Source organism: Phalangium opilio, unplaced genomic scaffold (assembly GCF_054372755.1).
Source record: "Phalangium opilio isolate 3A_F unplaced genomic scaffold, DU_Popi_V2 ptg000031l_1, whole genome shotgun sequence".
Classification (NCBI taxonomy): Eukaryota; Metazoa; Arthropoda; class Arachnida; order Opiliones; family Phalangiidae; genus Phalangium; species Phalangium opilio.
In genome coordinates, this window is record NW_028324158.1 from 14,426,572 (window position 1) to 14,440,842 (window position 14,271).

At 39.8% G+C, this 14,271-nt stretch overlaps 1 protein-coding gene across 5 annotated transcripts in view; it reads right to left on the minus strand.

Moving 5' to 3' along the window:
- The window catches only part of LOC149690874 (uncharacterized), a 158,868-nt gene that overhangs the window by 16,471 nt on the left and 128,126 nt on the right, over positions 1–14,271 (minus strand). For all 5 annotated transcript variants that reach the window (XM_089870551.1, XM_089870550.1, XM_089870552.1 and 2 more), the window contains one exon: positions 9,560–9,624. In XM_089870551.1, the coding sequence (XP_089726677.1) occupies positions 9,560–9,624 (65 nt within the window). The remainder of the gene's footprint in view (positions 1–9,559; positions 9,625–14,271) is intronic.

Sequence of the window (14,271 nt, forward strand, 5' to 3'; positions counted from 1 at the left end):
CAATTTTATAAATTCAGGTGAACGGGTTTAAAATTTTAATTACAATTAGGTTAAAGACGAGAGAGAGAGAGAGAGAGAGAGAGAGAGAGAGAGAGAGAGAGTTAATATTATCTACCTATTTCGAACAGGGCCACCACTAATTAATTACGGTTGAAAAGGGGTTGTAATTAATTTGAGTTTGTATATATACGTAGCAATAAACTCGGGAGGAGGTGGGGTGGTAAGGTTAACGGACTATAACGGCGTTTACACAAGCTTCTAATTTCGTGAAAGGGCCCCGGTCCTTCCAAGTAAATGACGATACCGGAGAAGTAAACAAGGGTACCAGTTAAATAATGATGGTGATTAACACGCTCAAATTTCAATAAAATTATATATTATAAACCAAGACCCGCGGAAAGTTTCCAGAGACATAGTTAAGCCTATTTTTAACCCTTCCTCCTTAAGCCTACTTTAAAAGATAGGCCCTGAAACCGTAGACACAGTACGAATTACAATTTTGAACTACTACTAAGCCTAATTCAAACGCTAGACCTAAAAATTCCGCGAAGGATTTTAAGCCTATTGAATTCAAACTTTCCGTAGCCGAAAATAGGCCAAAACGTTACAGTTAATCCCCGAAACAGAAGAAGCAAAAAATAAAGCCGTGCCGAATGAAATAAATCCTACATTTAATATCGAATGGGACAAACGCCTTTGGTACCGAAAAACTTTTCAAAATGAAAAAGATTTGTTTCTTCCAATTTTAAAACTTTTTGTTTTCGTGGAAAGCTCAGCTCAGCTCGGCAGAGTCAAGATTGCTGTTATATAGAGGATTTCCTCCTACAGGTTCCACACTATATACTACTGCTACTATCTCGGCGTGGCCCCGGTGATGACCCCGAGGGTGAAAAGGGAAATTGGTTTTTTTTTCTCTCTCTCTCTCCTTCTTCGTAAGTTATTTTTTTGTTTCATTCCGTGGACTGGTGGATGGGATGGTGCTCTCATCATCGCGAAAAACCATCAAATGAGTGTCTCGGTTCTTATATTCCTTTTCTAGGATTTGGGCAGGCAGGCAGTCCCTCCTAAGAGTCCCTTCACGCGTCCCTTGGCAGTCCCCCCCCCCCAGTTGGCCGTATAAACATCCTTCAATCACCAACGACCTCAATACACTAAACCTCATCTGGTGGGTGGGCTTGGACCCCAATATACCTACCTCGTTCTAAATGAAAAAACAAAAACGAGGTTCCGTTCACTTCTCGTAACGTTTTACTAAGTTAATTTTAACAAAAATCCCCTTCAGGGCGATTTATTTTTAAGGGTAAGATTGGGTTAAGGGTTTAGCCCGCGCGATTCCCCTCGAAATTTAAGGTTATTGGATAGGAAATTAAGGGTTAACGGAGGACATAGCCGTAGAAGAGTCCTTGAACGCTCCAAAAAAAAAGTAATGGCTTTTTGAGTTGCAAAGGCTTAAAGTTGTTTAATTTTCGGATTGGGTATTATTAAGTCAAGAGGGAGATGGAGCTTTGAAAGTTTCAGGCTCAGATAGCCAGCCAAGGCTTCACCGTTTCTTATTTTTTTAATGGGGAGAATGAATGACAGTGTCCTTGAAGTAAAGATGAAAAAGGCTTAGTAATTTCAGTAGAAAGATTATGGATAAAATTAGACCTAACAAGCTTGACAAGTCCATAAAATTAGACCTAACAAACCTGACACGTCTATAAAATTAGGCCTAACAAACTGGAAAAGTCTTAACAAATTCGAAATGTCTCTCTACGAAAAAAAAATAAGGCTTATCTCTTCTCCCAGCACCAAAAAGACCCAGGCTTAAGTTTTTAAACTTGGAACGAACCATCTTTGACAAAATGAGAACGGGTCCGTCTCCTATACACTACAGGGGCTAAATTCCCCAAACCGAAAATGACCAAAAAATCCCGTGAACTTTATCTATATACATTCCGGCCACGAACTATTCGTAAAACTTAGGAGACCGGGGTCGCAATCCGAAACTATTTTCTCTTTGATATTACCAAGAAAAAAAAAAACACATAGCAGCTAGCTCCCCATCACCGAAGCCTCCCCTGTTTTCTATAAAGAATAGAAAAGTAGAAAAATAGGAAAGAAGATGAAGAAAGAGAGAGAGAGAGAAAAAGCAAAGCTTGGAAACCCTAAAAGCCATTCCCATCTCGAGGAAGGAAGATTGAGAGAAGGTACCATATACCTGGCGGGATTGTGAAAGACAGACTTGAGCTACACGTATTACCGTTACCCTGCAACCCGCCCCCGCGCCTCCCCCTTGACGGTCGGTGATGGCAAATGGAACTAAAAGTCTTCGGAGAAAAGTAAAAACAAAAGGATGGAGAATAATTTCTCATTGAGAGAGAAGATGGAAGAGAGGAAAAAAGAGGCGCGGGAGGAGGATTAGGTCTAGATGCCAATGCTCTCTCTCTCTATACTGCGGACCACCCCATCTTTTCTATGAAAAGAGAAGACCCCCCCGAGCTCTTGTTACTTTCTGGAATTCTAGGCTCGGGACGAGGTGGAGTGTGTCATGGGACAGACCTTCGGGGACACTAAAAGGATGACAGTCACGTTGTTGAAAGAGAGAGAGAGAGATATATATGAACCGAAAACGCGTATCGAAAATAGAAGTGAAACACTTTTCCCTTATAAACTATTCTGGATTTATTTTCTTCATTTTTTTAGCAACAACAATAGAATTATTATTATTTTATGTTGCTTTATATTCTTACCCTTGCTTTTGTTAATAGTATAAACTACAATTAGTCAATTCACGTTAAATTTAGCATTTAGATAGTACAGGATAAATTTATCCCGGTGTAAAGATAACGTATTCCGTTTTTTGGCTACCTAGTATTTTTTTATCCTTATCAAGATCAACTGCGGGGATTGGAAGAAGCTGAGAGAGACAGAGAGAGAGAGAGAGGATGGAGAGAGAAAAAGAGATAGGGATGCCAGTGCGTGGAATTGAGGGCGGCCAGTGATGATGAAGAGAGAGAGAGAAAATTTGTAGCACGAGGGGGATTTCCCCCAAATGGTGCCAACTAAGGGGGATTTTCAAACAAAAGAATCTATGCTCAGCAAAAACGAATTTGACGGCAAACATGCCAAGGATAGAAACTTATCCTCTAGCTCTAGCTTCAACACACTCACTCTCTCTCTCTCTCTCTCTCTCTGGACTATAGCGGAGATTGCTTCCTTGTTTCTAACGGACTTAACTAAGATAAAAGGTCGGGACCAAACTTCCCACGCTTTTCAGGGAAAACATCGCCTAAAACTAAACTAAAGAAAGAAAGAGCGCCTGGCAAAACGAAATCCCCATATACGCGCGCTCGCAACCTAGATATTTAGTTGAAACTTTTAGAGCCCATGTCTGGTTTTTACCAACGTCAAACGTATGGGCCTATACTATAACAATAGTCTGAACGCGGCTAAAATAAACACAGATGTTAAGCCTAGGTTACTATAAACTTTCACCAAAATTGAAAAATAAATGAAAATAAAATAAAAAAAATTCGAAACATTTTTGCGCCGGCAAAAGTTTCTCTAAAAACGTGCCCCGTCTATACTAGCTGCAAATTTAATCTACTAAAAAGAATTACCGGAGCCATCAGGTAAGAGAGGGGGATTCCATTTTTACCTTAATTACATCACACGCTTCAGCTAACCAAATTATCCAGGACCCTTTTTCATATTTAAGGCCGCTTTGGGTGTAATAACGAAAAAAGAACTCTCGCCATAAGCTTCTGAACCGTTCCAGGAAACAAGGCAACACCGAGTTCCTGTTTTTTTACTTTTACATTTTTGGGATCTAGTCTGACGTGAACCGTAATGGGTGTTGACATTCCCTAAGCCATACTGTTCCTGAACCAACCAAGAGCTTTCCTTTCCCCAAACTAAATAAAGGAGCTTTAAAAGCGGGGGAGTAGGGGGCGAAACCCCTGAAATTAATTCAATTTACTTTGCTCTTAATAAAGAGGTGCATGGGAAGGGAAACCCTCGGTGTAATTCTCTGAAAAGGGGAAAATATGAAAAGGTGAAAGTTCTCTCTCCTATGATCGGAGACGCGATGGCAGTACTCAACTTTGAACCGTGTTAACGATGAAATGCGAGTAAAATGGACTGCCATTAGTGTCCCTGAACATTATAATGGACTACTTATTTACGTTTAGTAGAAATATTACCGGGAGAACATTAGGGTTATGACTATGATTACTAAGCATTGGCTAATTAATTATAGATTCTTTAAAATTCATTCCTACCGCCTTAACCCAAATGAAAGATTAATGAATACAACGCGGTAGTGTTAAAATTAACCGAAAAATATCAAAAACCCTAACAAATAGGATCCTATAATGCAAAACTTTCGCAATCCATTACAAGATTATATTTGGTAATGGCTAGTTTAGTGGGTTTCGGAACATCGAACAAGAGGGTCAGAGACACGCGGGTATAGGGGTACGTTTGACCTCGACCCGAGTGAATAGAGACTGCGTGATATTGACCGTCATATTTCCATAATAAAAAAAAAACCAGAAGAGAACTAGAGAGATCTCATTTTTTCCCATTTATGTCGAGGTCGGGAACAACCAATAATAAAAAATGCCACTAGGGTGAAAAGGAGAGACTTTCAAAGTAGCCCGGTTGGGGTCAGGAGATGGGGGGGGGATAGAAACCGAGTGATTTATAATCGAAAAATGCACAAGGGGAACATTGGGGGTTCCAACCCCTTCTTTTACCAATTCGATCTCCCCATGTAGGGCGGCTTTACCGCAAAACCCGAGACAGTTTCAACTTTGTGTCTGTGTGCGTGTATGCATGCCTCAAAGGAAAAGTTTAAAACACCAAAAGCCCTTCTTGAAATTTGAATTTGCCCTTGAAATTTAAACAAACCAATATCATTAGGAAGATATTAATTTTTAGGCTTAGACATCCTTGAAAGACAGTATATTAATTAGGCTTAAAAACTGTTGATATAAATAGGCTTAGTAAAATAACTGAAGAAGTAGGCTTAGGTCAATTTCACTACAGATATTTCTTCGGGGGAAAAAAGGGTTAATTCGTAAGCCTATTCCTTTAAAATATCGAACCGATTGAATAAAAGGCATCGTAAAATAAGCCCCCTGAAAGAGGCTGAGAGAGAAGTTAAAATTTGGGAACTTATTTCCAAGAGAGAGAAAGAGAGAGAGAGAGAGAGATGGAAAACCTTTCACGCCAGAATGGAGCACACCACCAGAGGATCGAGCCTGAGAAAACTATACATAGCTACATATAGGAGAAGGGGTTAGAGAGAGAAAGAGAGAGGGTCTAGCTGGTGGTGGTGGTGCATGGTGTGTGCAAGGGCGATTTATTTTAACGTGTATAAAAGGTCCGTGTCGGGTTGCTCGGTTGAATTTCCTATCCCCACTAATTGAGTTATTAACGACAGACTATTAGTGGTTGAAATGAGGAAGGGAGCTGCAGAGCGAGGGATGAAGATGGAGCGGGTTAATTCAACGAGCTCGAAGTAAAAATCAAACATCAATTCTCATTTAGCTTTTCAATAGAGTTATGATCAAAAGATAGCCAAGAACGAATAGGGGGGTTAATGCATCCTGCAAACATAAGTATATAATAACCACTAAACTAATAAGTAATAAATGACAGAAACGGTTACCAATGGAACAGAGACGCGTTCAAAGCATGCAGATTAAAATACGTTAGTGTATTTTCTGAACGCGACAAGTTAAGCCTAACGCGAGTCACTGTTAAAATTAAACCGCCACAATCGGTTACCATGGAAACGTCTATCTGCTTTCTATGGATTAACGGTATCTAGGTCTTCTAGGACACGAGCGATTCGAGAGAACGAAACCTTTCAAAAAGTTCTCTCTCCTATATTGCAAAGTGGGACAAACAAACGCCGTATAGCAGCAAAGAAGACCATGCAAACCCTCATTCAATTTGATCTAACAAAAGCTCATAGGGGATGGATCCGTGTCTAACCCCCTCAATGGCCGACTGGCACATCAGCTTCACTATACGTCATCCGCCTCAAAAGGTAAAAAGTATACTGCATTTACAACAAGGATCCAGGGATGATTTCTATACGCCTTAAGCATTGGCTAGGAAAAAACATTTTAAAACTTTATTTACGAAGAAGCCATAGAATTTAGTCCTAACAGACGTGCAGTTGCTTTCTGATTTTATATTCAGAATATCAAATAATTCGACTAGATTTGCATCAACCCTTTTGGGAAAATCTGTATTTCTAGTTTTCGGTTTATTTTAGAGAAATATAATCGGATTTCTTAAAAAGAGTAGAATTAACCCTTAATTTTAACTCTTTTCCGGCTTGTTCCACTTCAACTACCCAGGGAGATTTCGGGCCAAGAAAAAAAATGTTATTGTTAAGCCTTGGTTTAAGAAAAAAATAATAATGCAAAGCAGAGAAGAGGAGAGGAGAGCAGACGACAGGGAGCAAAAAAGAGATAGCCCAGAAAACCACGTCGTAAAAAGATCATTAATAACGGAAGTAGATCAACCTTCGGAAGTTATTAAACATATAATTAGGAATTGAACCCTTCTAGTCTGAGAAAAGTTTGATCTACAAGATATTTCGTGACTTTATAGATTAACTTCGCAATTAATATACTTCTGTAGAATATGCGGGTTAAAGGGGACGAGTCATGATGGAAAACGCTGCTAAGCTAGAAAACAGGGATGGAATTCCATACCTTCGTTTCTCGAGCTAAGTTTACAACAAAGCTAAAGTCACCAATCATGGACAATATAGCCTACAAGGCAGGGGAAGTAAGGTTTAATCCTAGTGTATATTCCGCTTGAAATAGGTTCGGAGGTTGGGCTTCTGGGAAGAGAAAGTCTTTGGGAGACAAAAGGATCCACGGTTGACTACAAGACACAACAAAATGCGGAGAGAGGATAGCGAGATAACCGCATTTCAGGGGAAATTTACGCGGACAGAGAAAGTAGCTAGCTATCATTCCTGCTGGCGTATAACCTAATTACTGTATGAGCAGACGCGCTCCCGTTCAGACTGGATGTGCACAATCACGATACGTATCTCTATCTCTCGCTCCCCGAAAGATCGCACGAGTTAACATATCAGTTATCACCTAAAAGCTTGATAGGTCTAATTAATGACCATGCCGATGTCATCATTAACACTAATTATCTCTAACTTGGGAGATAAAACCAAAAGAGGTCATCATCATTTAAAAATCGTCATCAGTACTCGGGGCGAAATTCTCGCTTTAAAACGAAAAATCAACAATCTTAGGAAACTTAGTAACATCTGTAATCCCTTAATCCCCTGTTATCGGGATTCATTCTGACTTTTACGCGCGAAAGTCTCAACCGATTTTTCTCTAAGGTTGAATAATCTCGCCTTCAAAATGGAAACCTTTACACACGTATCGCAGCGTGTCACCTTTCTACATCAGTTACATTAAAGGGGAAAGGAGGGTTGGGTATCTGATACCAAGATATCAAGGAATCGAAGGAGAAATTTCTCCATCCATCCGCGATTAGCTAATTACCAAACGGGGGCTCTTACCCCCCTCCGAGGACTCCTCCTACCCCAAATGTCCATGTCCTTTAACACCCCTTATCTTAAGCCTCGGACATCCCATATCCCTTTCCTTAGATACGGGCGAATGGACATAAACCTTAGCCCCCCACGTACCCCCCTCTCCCCAGACAGGTAGGTGAGATCTCTAACGACTTAAGGAGCGAGATACAACTCTAACCCTACCCAAAAGATGGGGGTTTCATCCCCCTGGTGGCGCGCATCGTAAACAAAGGCTTATCTTTAGTTGTTATATAGCCAATACCCGATACAATGAGAAATTCTAACTTCATCGCTATCGCGTTTACGCGCCAACTCTTTCCCGTTTCGACAATAATGTCCAGTGACCTTAGGTCAGTAATAAATACGGAACGTAACTTGACGGTTTCGCTTGTCAGAGCGCGGGGGTTCATTCCCCTTCAACTTTAACGTCAACTAAGGTTGTCGAAAGTCGCGAGTTACAATAGGAATAGACAGATACAAAGGTTTGTAGATGAAGAGACGTCAGTTACCTGGAAAGGTCTACTGGAGAACCCAGTGCTATCGATTATTTAAAGGGAGGTAAACCCATGGTCGCTGGAAACAGACCAATATATCCATAAACGTTCCCTTTTCGACGCGACGTGTTCTTAAAAGGTATATATATTTCCAGGCCATAATCGCGTTAAACAGAACGCGCCAAAGCGGAATAAGATATTTGAATTATTGAAACATAGTACGCCTTTGTGGTTGGCACTGAAGACGCTCCGGACCCGCTCGCTCCAAGTTGCGCCGGAGTTACTCCGTACAAAGGGAAAGATGAATACTAAGGTAACCAACCAACCAACCAACCCCTTTGGGTTTTGGGAAAACGTCTGAGATAAAGGTTACCTAAGACGAGGGGTCGGTCACTAGACAATAAAAGGGGCTCGAAATCGACGCTTAAGGCGAAGATTCGGAGCAAGCGTCCGTAACCTCGGTTGGCCCAAGATAGCGAACGTAAAAGGAGAACAAAGCTCGCGTGTTAAATTCATTCTTATTTGCCAAGCAATTCCGAATAAATATGTTTTAAATAAAAATAAAGCTTATACTAAATGGAGCGATTCTAAAATTTTGGATAGACTATTTCGACGTTAATGATTAGCACCGGTACGTCTTTAACAGTGTTTATACAACAAATAAACATAACTTAAAATATCTTAAAATTTGCATAGAAATACTCTAATGGAGCTTCGATTAGTTCTTAGCGATAGACTATTTTAATTCCGTTCCAAATATACCTTTGGTAATACCGTCCGAGTTATAGGGCGTCGAAGCCAATACCCCATTAAGCTTAAATTCTCAATCGAAACAGTTGGTAAACGTTGGGGGGCTTTGTTCCTAAGGCAGCAAACCCGTCTTTAATTTAATTGTTGTGGGGAAAACTGGCAACAATAACTTTGTGTCTCTAAGATTTGAATAGTGTATGTACGCCAGACGCCAAGGCAGTTTAAGGAGTAAATAATGCAAACGATAGGTTGGTTTAAACCTTAAAAGTAACGGGGGGGGGGGGGGCGAAGATGGTAAGGAAGAGCGCGTTTAAGCCTTTGCAGATAAGAATTCTGAGGAAACTAAAGCGGGGGGGGGGCGGTATTTAGCATAAAAGCTATAACAGTTCAGAATCCTAATGGATCTTGAAAGTTTAGAGAGAAAAGGGGAAATTTAGGGTAACTAACGCGTTTCGAAAGCTTAGCCGTTATCGGCGCGTGACTGATATTTAACGAAAGCTATAATACAACAACGGATAACGTTTGACCTAGGCTAAAAGTTTCACCAAAAGAATTTTAAAGCCAAGGCCTATATTATAACCTACGCGGAAATATTTAGGAAAATTTGTGATCAATTAAAAGCACCGTGGTATTTAAAATTTAAAAAAAAAAATAAACTCATTCTTAAAACTTAGTAGGATACTTATCGTTGAAATATCGATAATTACATCAAATATTATAATAAATAAATAAACGATTGTCTTACCTTGAAACTAACATTCCTTCATGCATCATTCCATTCTTCATGCCAGGCGGCAATGCGTGCCCCGTCTGCAATAAAAGACAAAAGAGAAAACCGGCCAATCAATAAAATGAAAAAACGAATATTCCTATTGAATTATAAAACACACAAATATTTAAAACAATAAAACAATACCCCTAATAAATATTTTATCGTATTTTCATGATTTATTTATAACCACACAAGAAATAACCTGTCGAACGAAACCTCATTCATAAATTGAAAACCAAGGCTTAGCGAATATTAATGATATTCTCGAAACACGTGACATTAATCCCTCGTGAAAGAATTTTGTTCAAGGGCGCGCGAAAAATTTAAAAATTCGAAACAAGGCTTAGCGAGTATTCTAATTCGTATTACGTCATCATTTCCTTCCAGTGATGCAAACTCTTCCAGTTTGGGTTTGGGTTAAAGTTAATTTTACTTGGATAGGGTTGTTAGAAGTGAAGAAAAAAAGGAAGAAAAAGGCTTTGGAAAAAGTGACAGTCGAGGGCCGAGGGTCTCAGGTAATTAGGAGATCCTTTACTTTAGCGTAGAAATATCTTCTTTCGACCAAACTGAACCGAAAGATAATGCACTAAGATGCGAGAACCAGAGAGAGAGAGGGAGAGAAGATGCGTTAGGCCTTTGGTGCGTGCGGCGTTAGGCTTAGGCACGTATAGCCTGGAAGTAAAAAGGGGGCCAATTTGATTAAGCCGAGATTTCGGGGGCCAAAGTGTCAGACAAAGAGTGTCTCATTAACTTTCGTTTTATCGATGATTTACTCGTTCATTGTGTAACCTAATGACGTCTCTTTCTCTATACCGTCTCTCCCGCCATTTCTCTCTCTCTCACTCTCTCTTTCCATTCTCTTGAATTTCAAACCGATTCTATTCGTATTATCTTGATTCATTCCAGTCGACATTTCAGAATAGCTTCAATTCATTTGACTTTAAGATAGATTACTATTAAAGATTTCGCTTCATTACGTCTATTAAAGATTGTTTAGGCCTATCGGAGTTTCGCATACTTAGATAATAAAAGCGAGGATCTTATAATACCATCCTCAGACAAGGAGGATTCATACCATTTACACAAGGAGGCCAAGCATCAGGTGTTACACAAGGAGGTCAGACTATACCTGGTGGAGTCAAAAGCCAGGTCTCCTGGTGTAAATGGTATGAATACTCCAAGTCTGACAAACTAAGTATAAGGGAAAGAAAAACTGGGAAAGTTATTCCCTTGTTGATACACAAGACTCTAGTATATCAAGGACATTCTAAATTTAGTTTCAGAACTAACAGTTTAATAAGGACAGGGTGGGGTTACCTAAATGCAGAGAAGCATTGTCTATTTAACCCTTTTAACATCAACGCTTGTGTCTTTTAAAATAATTAGTTTTAATTATATACTTATGTCAAAAGGCACTCCTTTAAAATGTGAATAATTATTCACGAGAGTGACGAAATATTTTAAAACTCAACAACAAAAGGTGATGGTAATATTCTGCCTCGGGTCAATAATTATTAAACTATAGCGATTTTAATAGAGCCGGGGGGAGGGGGAGGGGGAAGCTGCCTCTTAATTACTTTTCGAACAATTACTCGTGCCACCCCCTCAAATTAAGGACGACGTTAAAGTCGGTCATCCCGAACCCGTATGACAACAATGACGACGTCGACGATGAGATGAGAGGCAAGGCCAGGCCGGTCCAGGCTTCACAATGCCTTAAGGCACCGGTATAATATTAGCAAGGCCCGGAAGCAGTGTGGGGAGTACTGTATAGTCGATCTAAAGCGCACTTTCGATACAAAATTAATGTTGTACGCTTTGATATTGAAGGGGGCCGAGGCTTAAATGCCCAAGTCTATCCGAACCCCAAAAGGCCCGGAAGGAGTTAAGTCTATCCTATGGCGTGTGATGGAGTCTGTCAGCTTTATATATAGTCTATGAGCGCCTTGGAAACACGTTTCGTCCCAGGTTTAACCTGTCCAATCGTAGCTGACCAATGTTAATGAAATTTTAACTTCCTTTCTGTGATGGGTCAGATACAATACCAAAAGCTAATAGTGATAAGTCCTCTTAACAGTGAATAGCCCCTCGATTTGAAAGACATTACCGCGTAACGATATTCGTTAGTGGTCCAAACACGAGCCTGGCAGCAATATTTACTCCCAGGACATGAGACACTGGCTGTCTAGATGAAGCCATCCCGTAATATCCAATGTCCATAGCCCACTATACTATTCCCTAGCTTTATAGACGCGGTGTTTCTAAATGGGATGATATGTTGTAGGGGGATATTTACGATAAGTAGTAGGAGCCGCCAAGGCCTAATAGATGACGCGTGCTCCGTAATGGAGATTCAACGACTCCCCGGAGGATGTTAAATGAGCTAGCTTACCTACCCTTGGCCTCGTACCGTATTACCCATCTTCAATCTATAACGACAACGTTTCCTCTACAACGCCAAGGAAGAAAAACCAAAAAAACATAGTACCGAGGCTTAATGGCGGAAATGGGAAACGTCATCCATACCGGAGTAACTTCCGAAAGCAGTTTTTTATGGCAGCAAAGGGTCAAGATTCGGGAAAGGTTTGTTTTTGAACTACTTCGCCGAGTAACATCGCGGTACGCGTAAACATTAAGAACGAACATTGAGAGTGTAATGGAACCCACGAGAGTCTTCGGACATTAAGTCGTTCGGGACAATTTACTTAATGGTAATTAAGTTAATTACAATGAATTAAGGTCCTTACATTGTTTAGACGTAATGGAGTATCGCATCCTAAGAAACTTTTCGGTAGAGCTTAACGTGGATGGCACAAAATATACTTCCCTAATTACCTAATATAACTAACCACGATTAAATTTAAATTACAACGAACCCTTAGGACTTAAGTATAATTATGAATTAATTAAAGTCATTGGTAACGACATCAAATAATGAAAACTGATTTTAAATTAAATTCCCCCGAACTTAAGAGAACGTATACTGCAAATTAAACTCGTATCATATTATGTTCTTGACAAATATCCATCCGAAAAACAACTCGGCACGATATTAATTTTAATGACGTCTTTAACGTCCAGGGCGATGGCGGGAAAACTTCAGAAAGCCTCTTCGAAAGGGGTCTTTGTCATTTTGGCGGTTAAAATTTCAAATTCCTTGAACTTTAAATTAAAACGTGCGTGTACGTCAAGGGTCCCCCATTCCATTCTATTCCTGGTTCCGCAATAAAAGGGAAGTCGAATTTGATGATTATTAAAAGGATTATATTACGAACGAATATAATAAAAGGCGGCATTTCAACAGCCCCAAAACTTTTATAGAAGAAGAGCCAAGGCTTAAGGGATATATAAGCGGAAGGAAAAGATGTTTTATATGGTAATCAGAATACGGTGTGGCTGGCTAATGGTCAGGCCATCGTCCTTAGCTTACGCGTCAGCTTTCACGCTTCCTTGGGTGTTGAGTTTTGACCAAGCTTAGGATTCTCAAAGTAGATTATACGTAAAGTTAATAGGCGAGGCTTAGCGGGTACCGTATTGTTTCGCGGCGTGCATTGACATTTAGGGTTAATTTGCTTCTCCGCCTAGAAGATTCTCAATGACAAGGCAAGCTGTCGTCTCTCCTCTTGTCACGGTTAAATGGTTAAGAGATATAAACACCGTCTATTCATCATCTTATTTATACGGGGGAAAAGGGATATACATCATTTTAAGCCTTGGCTTATTCTATTTTCGGTGTTACGCCTCGCGACACAAAGGTTTTATTCGGGCCTCGGCTTCTGTCGTTGGAGCTTTGTTGTTTACAATTACAAAATCTTTAACGCTATTCGACGAATATTCACGAGTGTGTGTGAGTGTGTCGCTGCTTTTGAACTAACGAGCAAGGAGCAAGTACCCCGAGACTTCATTAGTATTCAAAAACGAGAGAGACTTAAGCCGAACGTCTTTTAAAAGTATCAAAATAATTTAACCGAGGCTTAAGATACCTGGAAAATAATTCACCAGATAAAAATTAATTAATGAGATGCGGTAATTATAAAAGAGAGCGGTGCGGCGGTGTGTTGTTCAAAATATTTACACTTTTTTAAAACTAAATATTTAATTATTAATACCACCTTTATTGTTAGGGGGTTTTGTGTCTTGAATATGACGTCCTTAAGGTATTATAGCTCCCAGGATGAAAGGGTTTACCATTCTCAATTTCAAAATAGGCCTAAAGCAGCTATTTTAGGCATTGAAACGTTTGTAAAAAGCACGTGTATCAACCTAACTCTAATGTTTTAGATACGTCCTTCATAATCATTCCTAAGCCTAATCAAATTGTACGCGAAAATATCCCGAAAACATTAGTAATGATGTTAACAAACGGATGTTAGACAATTACAGTGACAGGTTCGAACTGGTAAAAACGAAATTAAATTGTAACAAGGACAGCTTAAACAAATCATGCGAGTTTAAACATTTATTCAGCATTCATTTTAATGTATTTAACTCAAATACCAAGTACCTAATATTATAAATCTAAAGCCCTATATAAAGTCCAAAACCGAATAGCGGGTTACTATTATTTCGCGTTCAAAATGAAGTTTCAAGTCGCGTTTCTCTTGGCCTCCCTGGTTTGCCTATCTGGTGGCTCACCCATTATGGACAAACTGCACGAGATAGGACAACAGCTTATGAAAATCGGG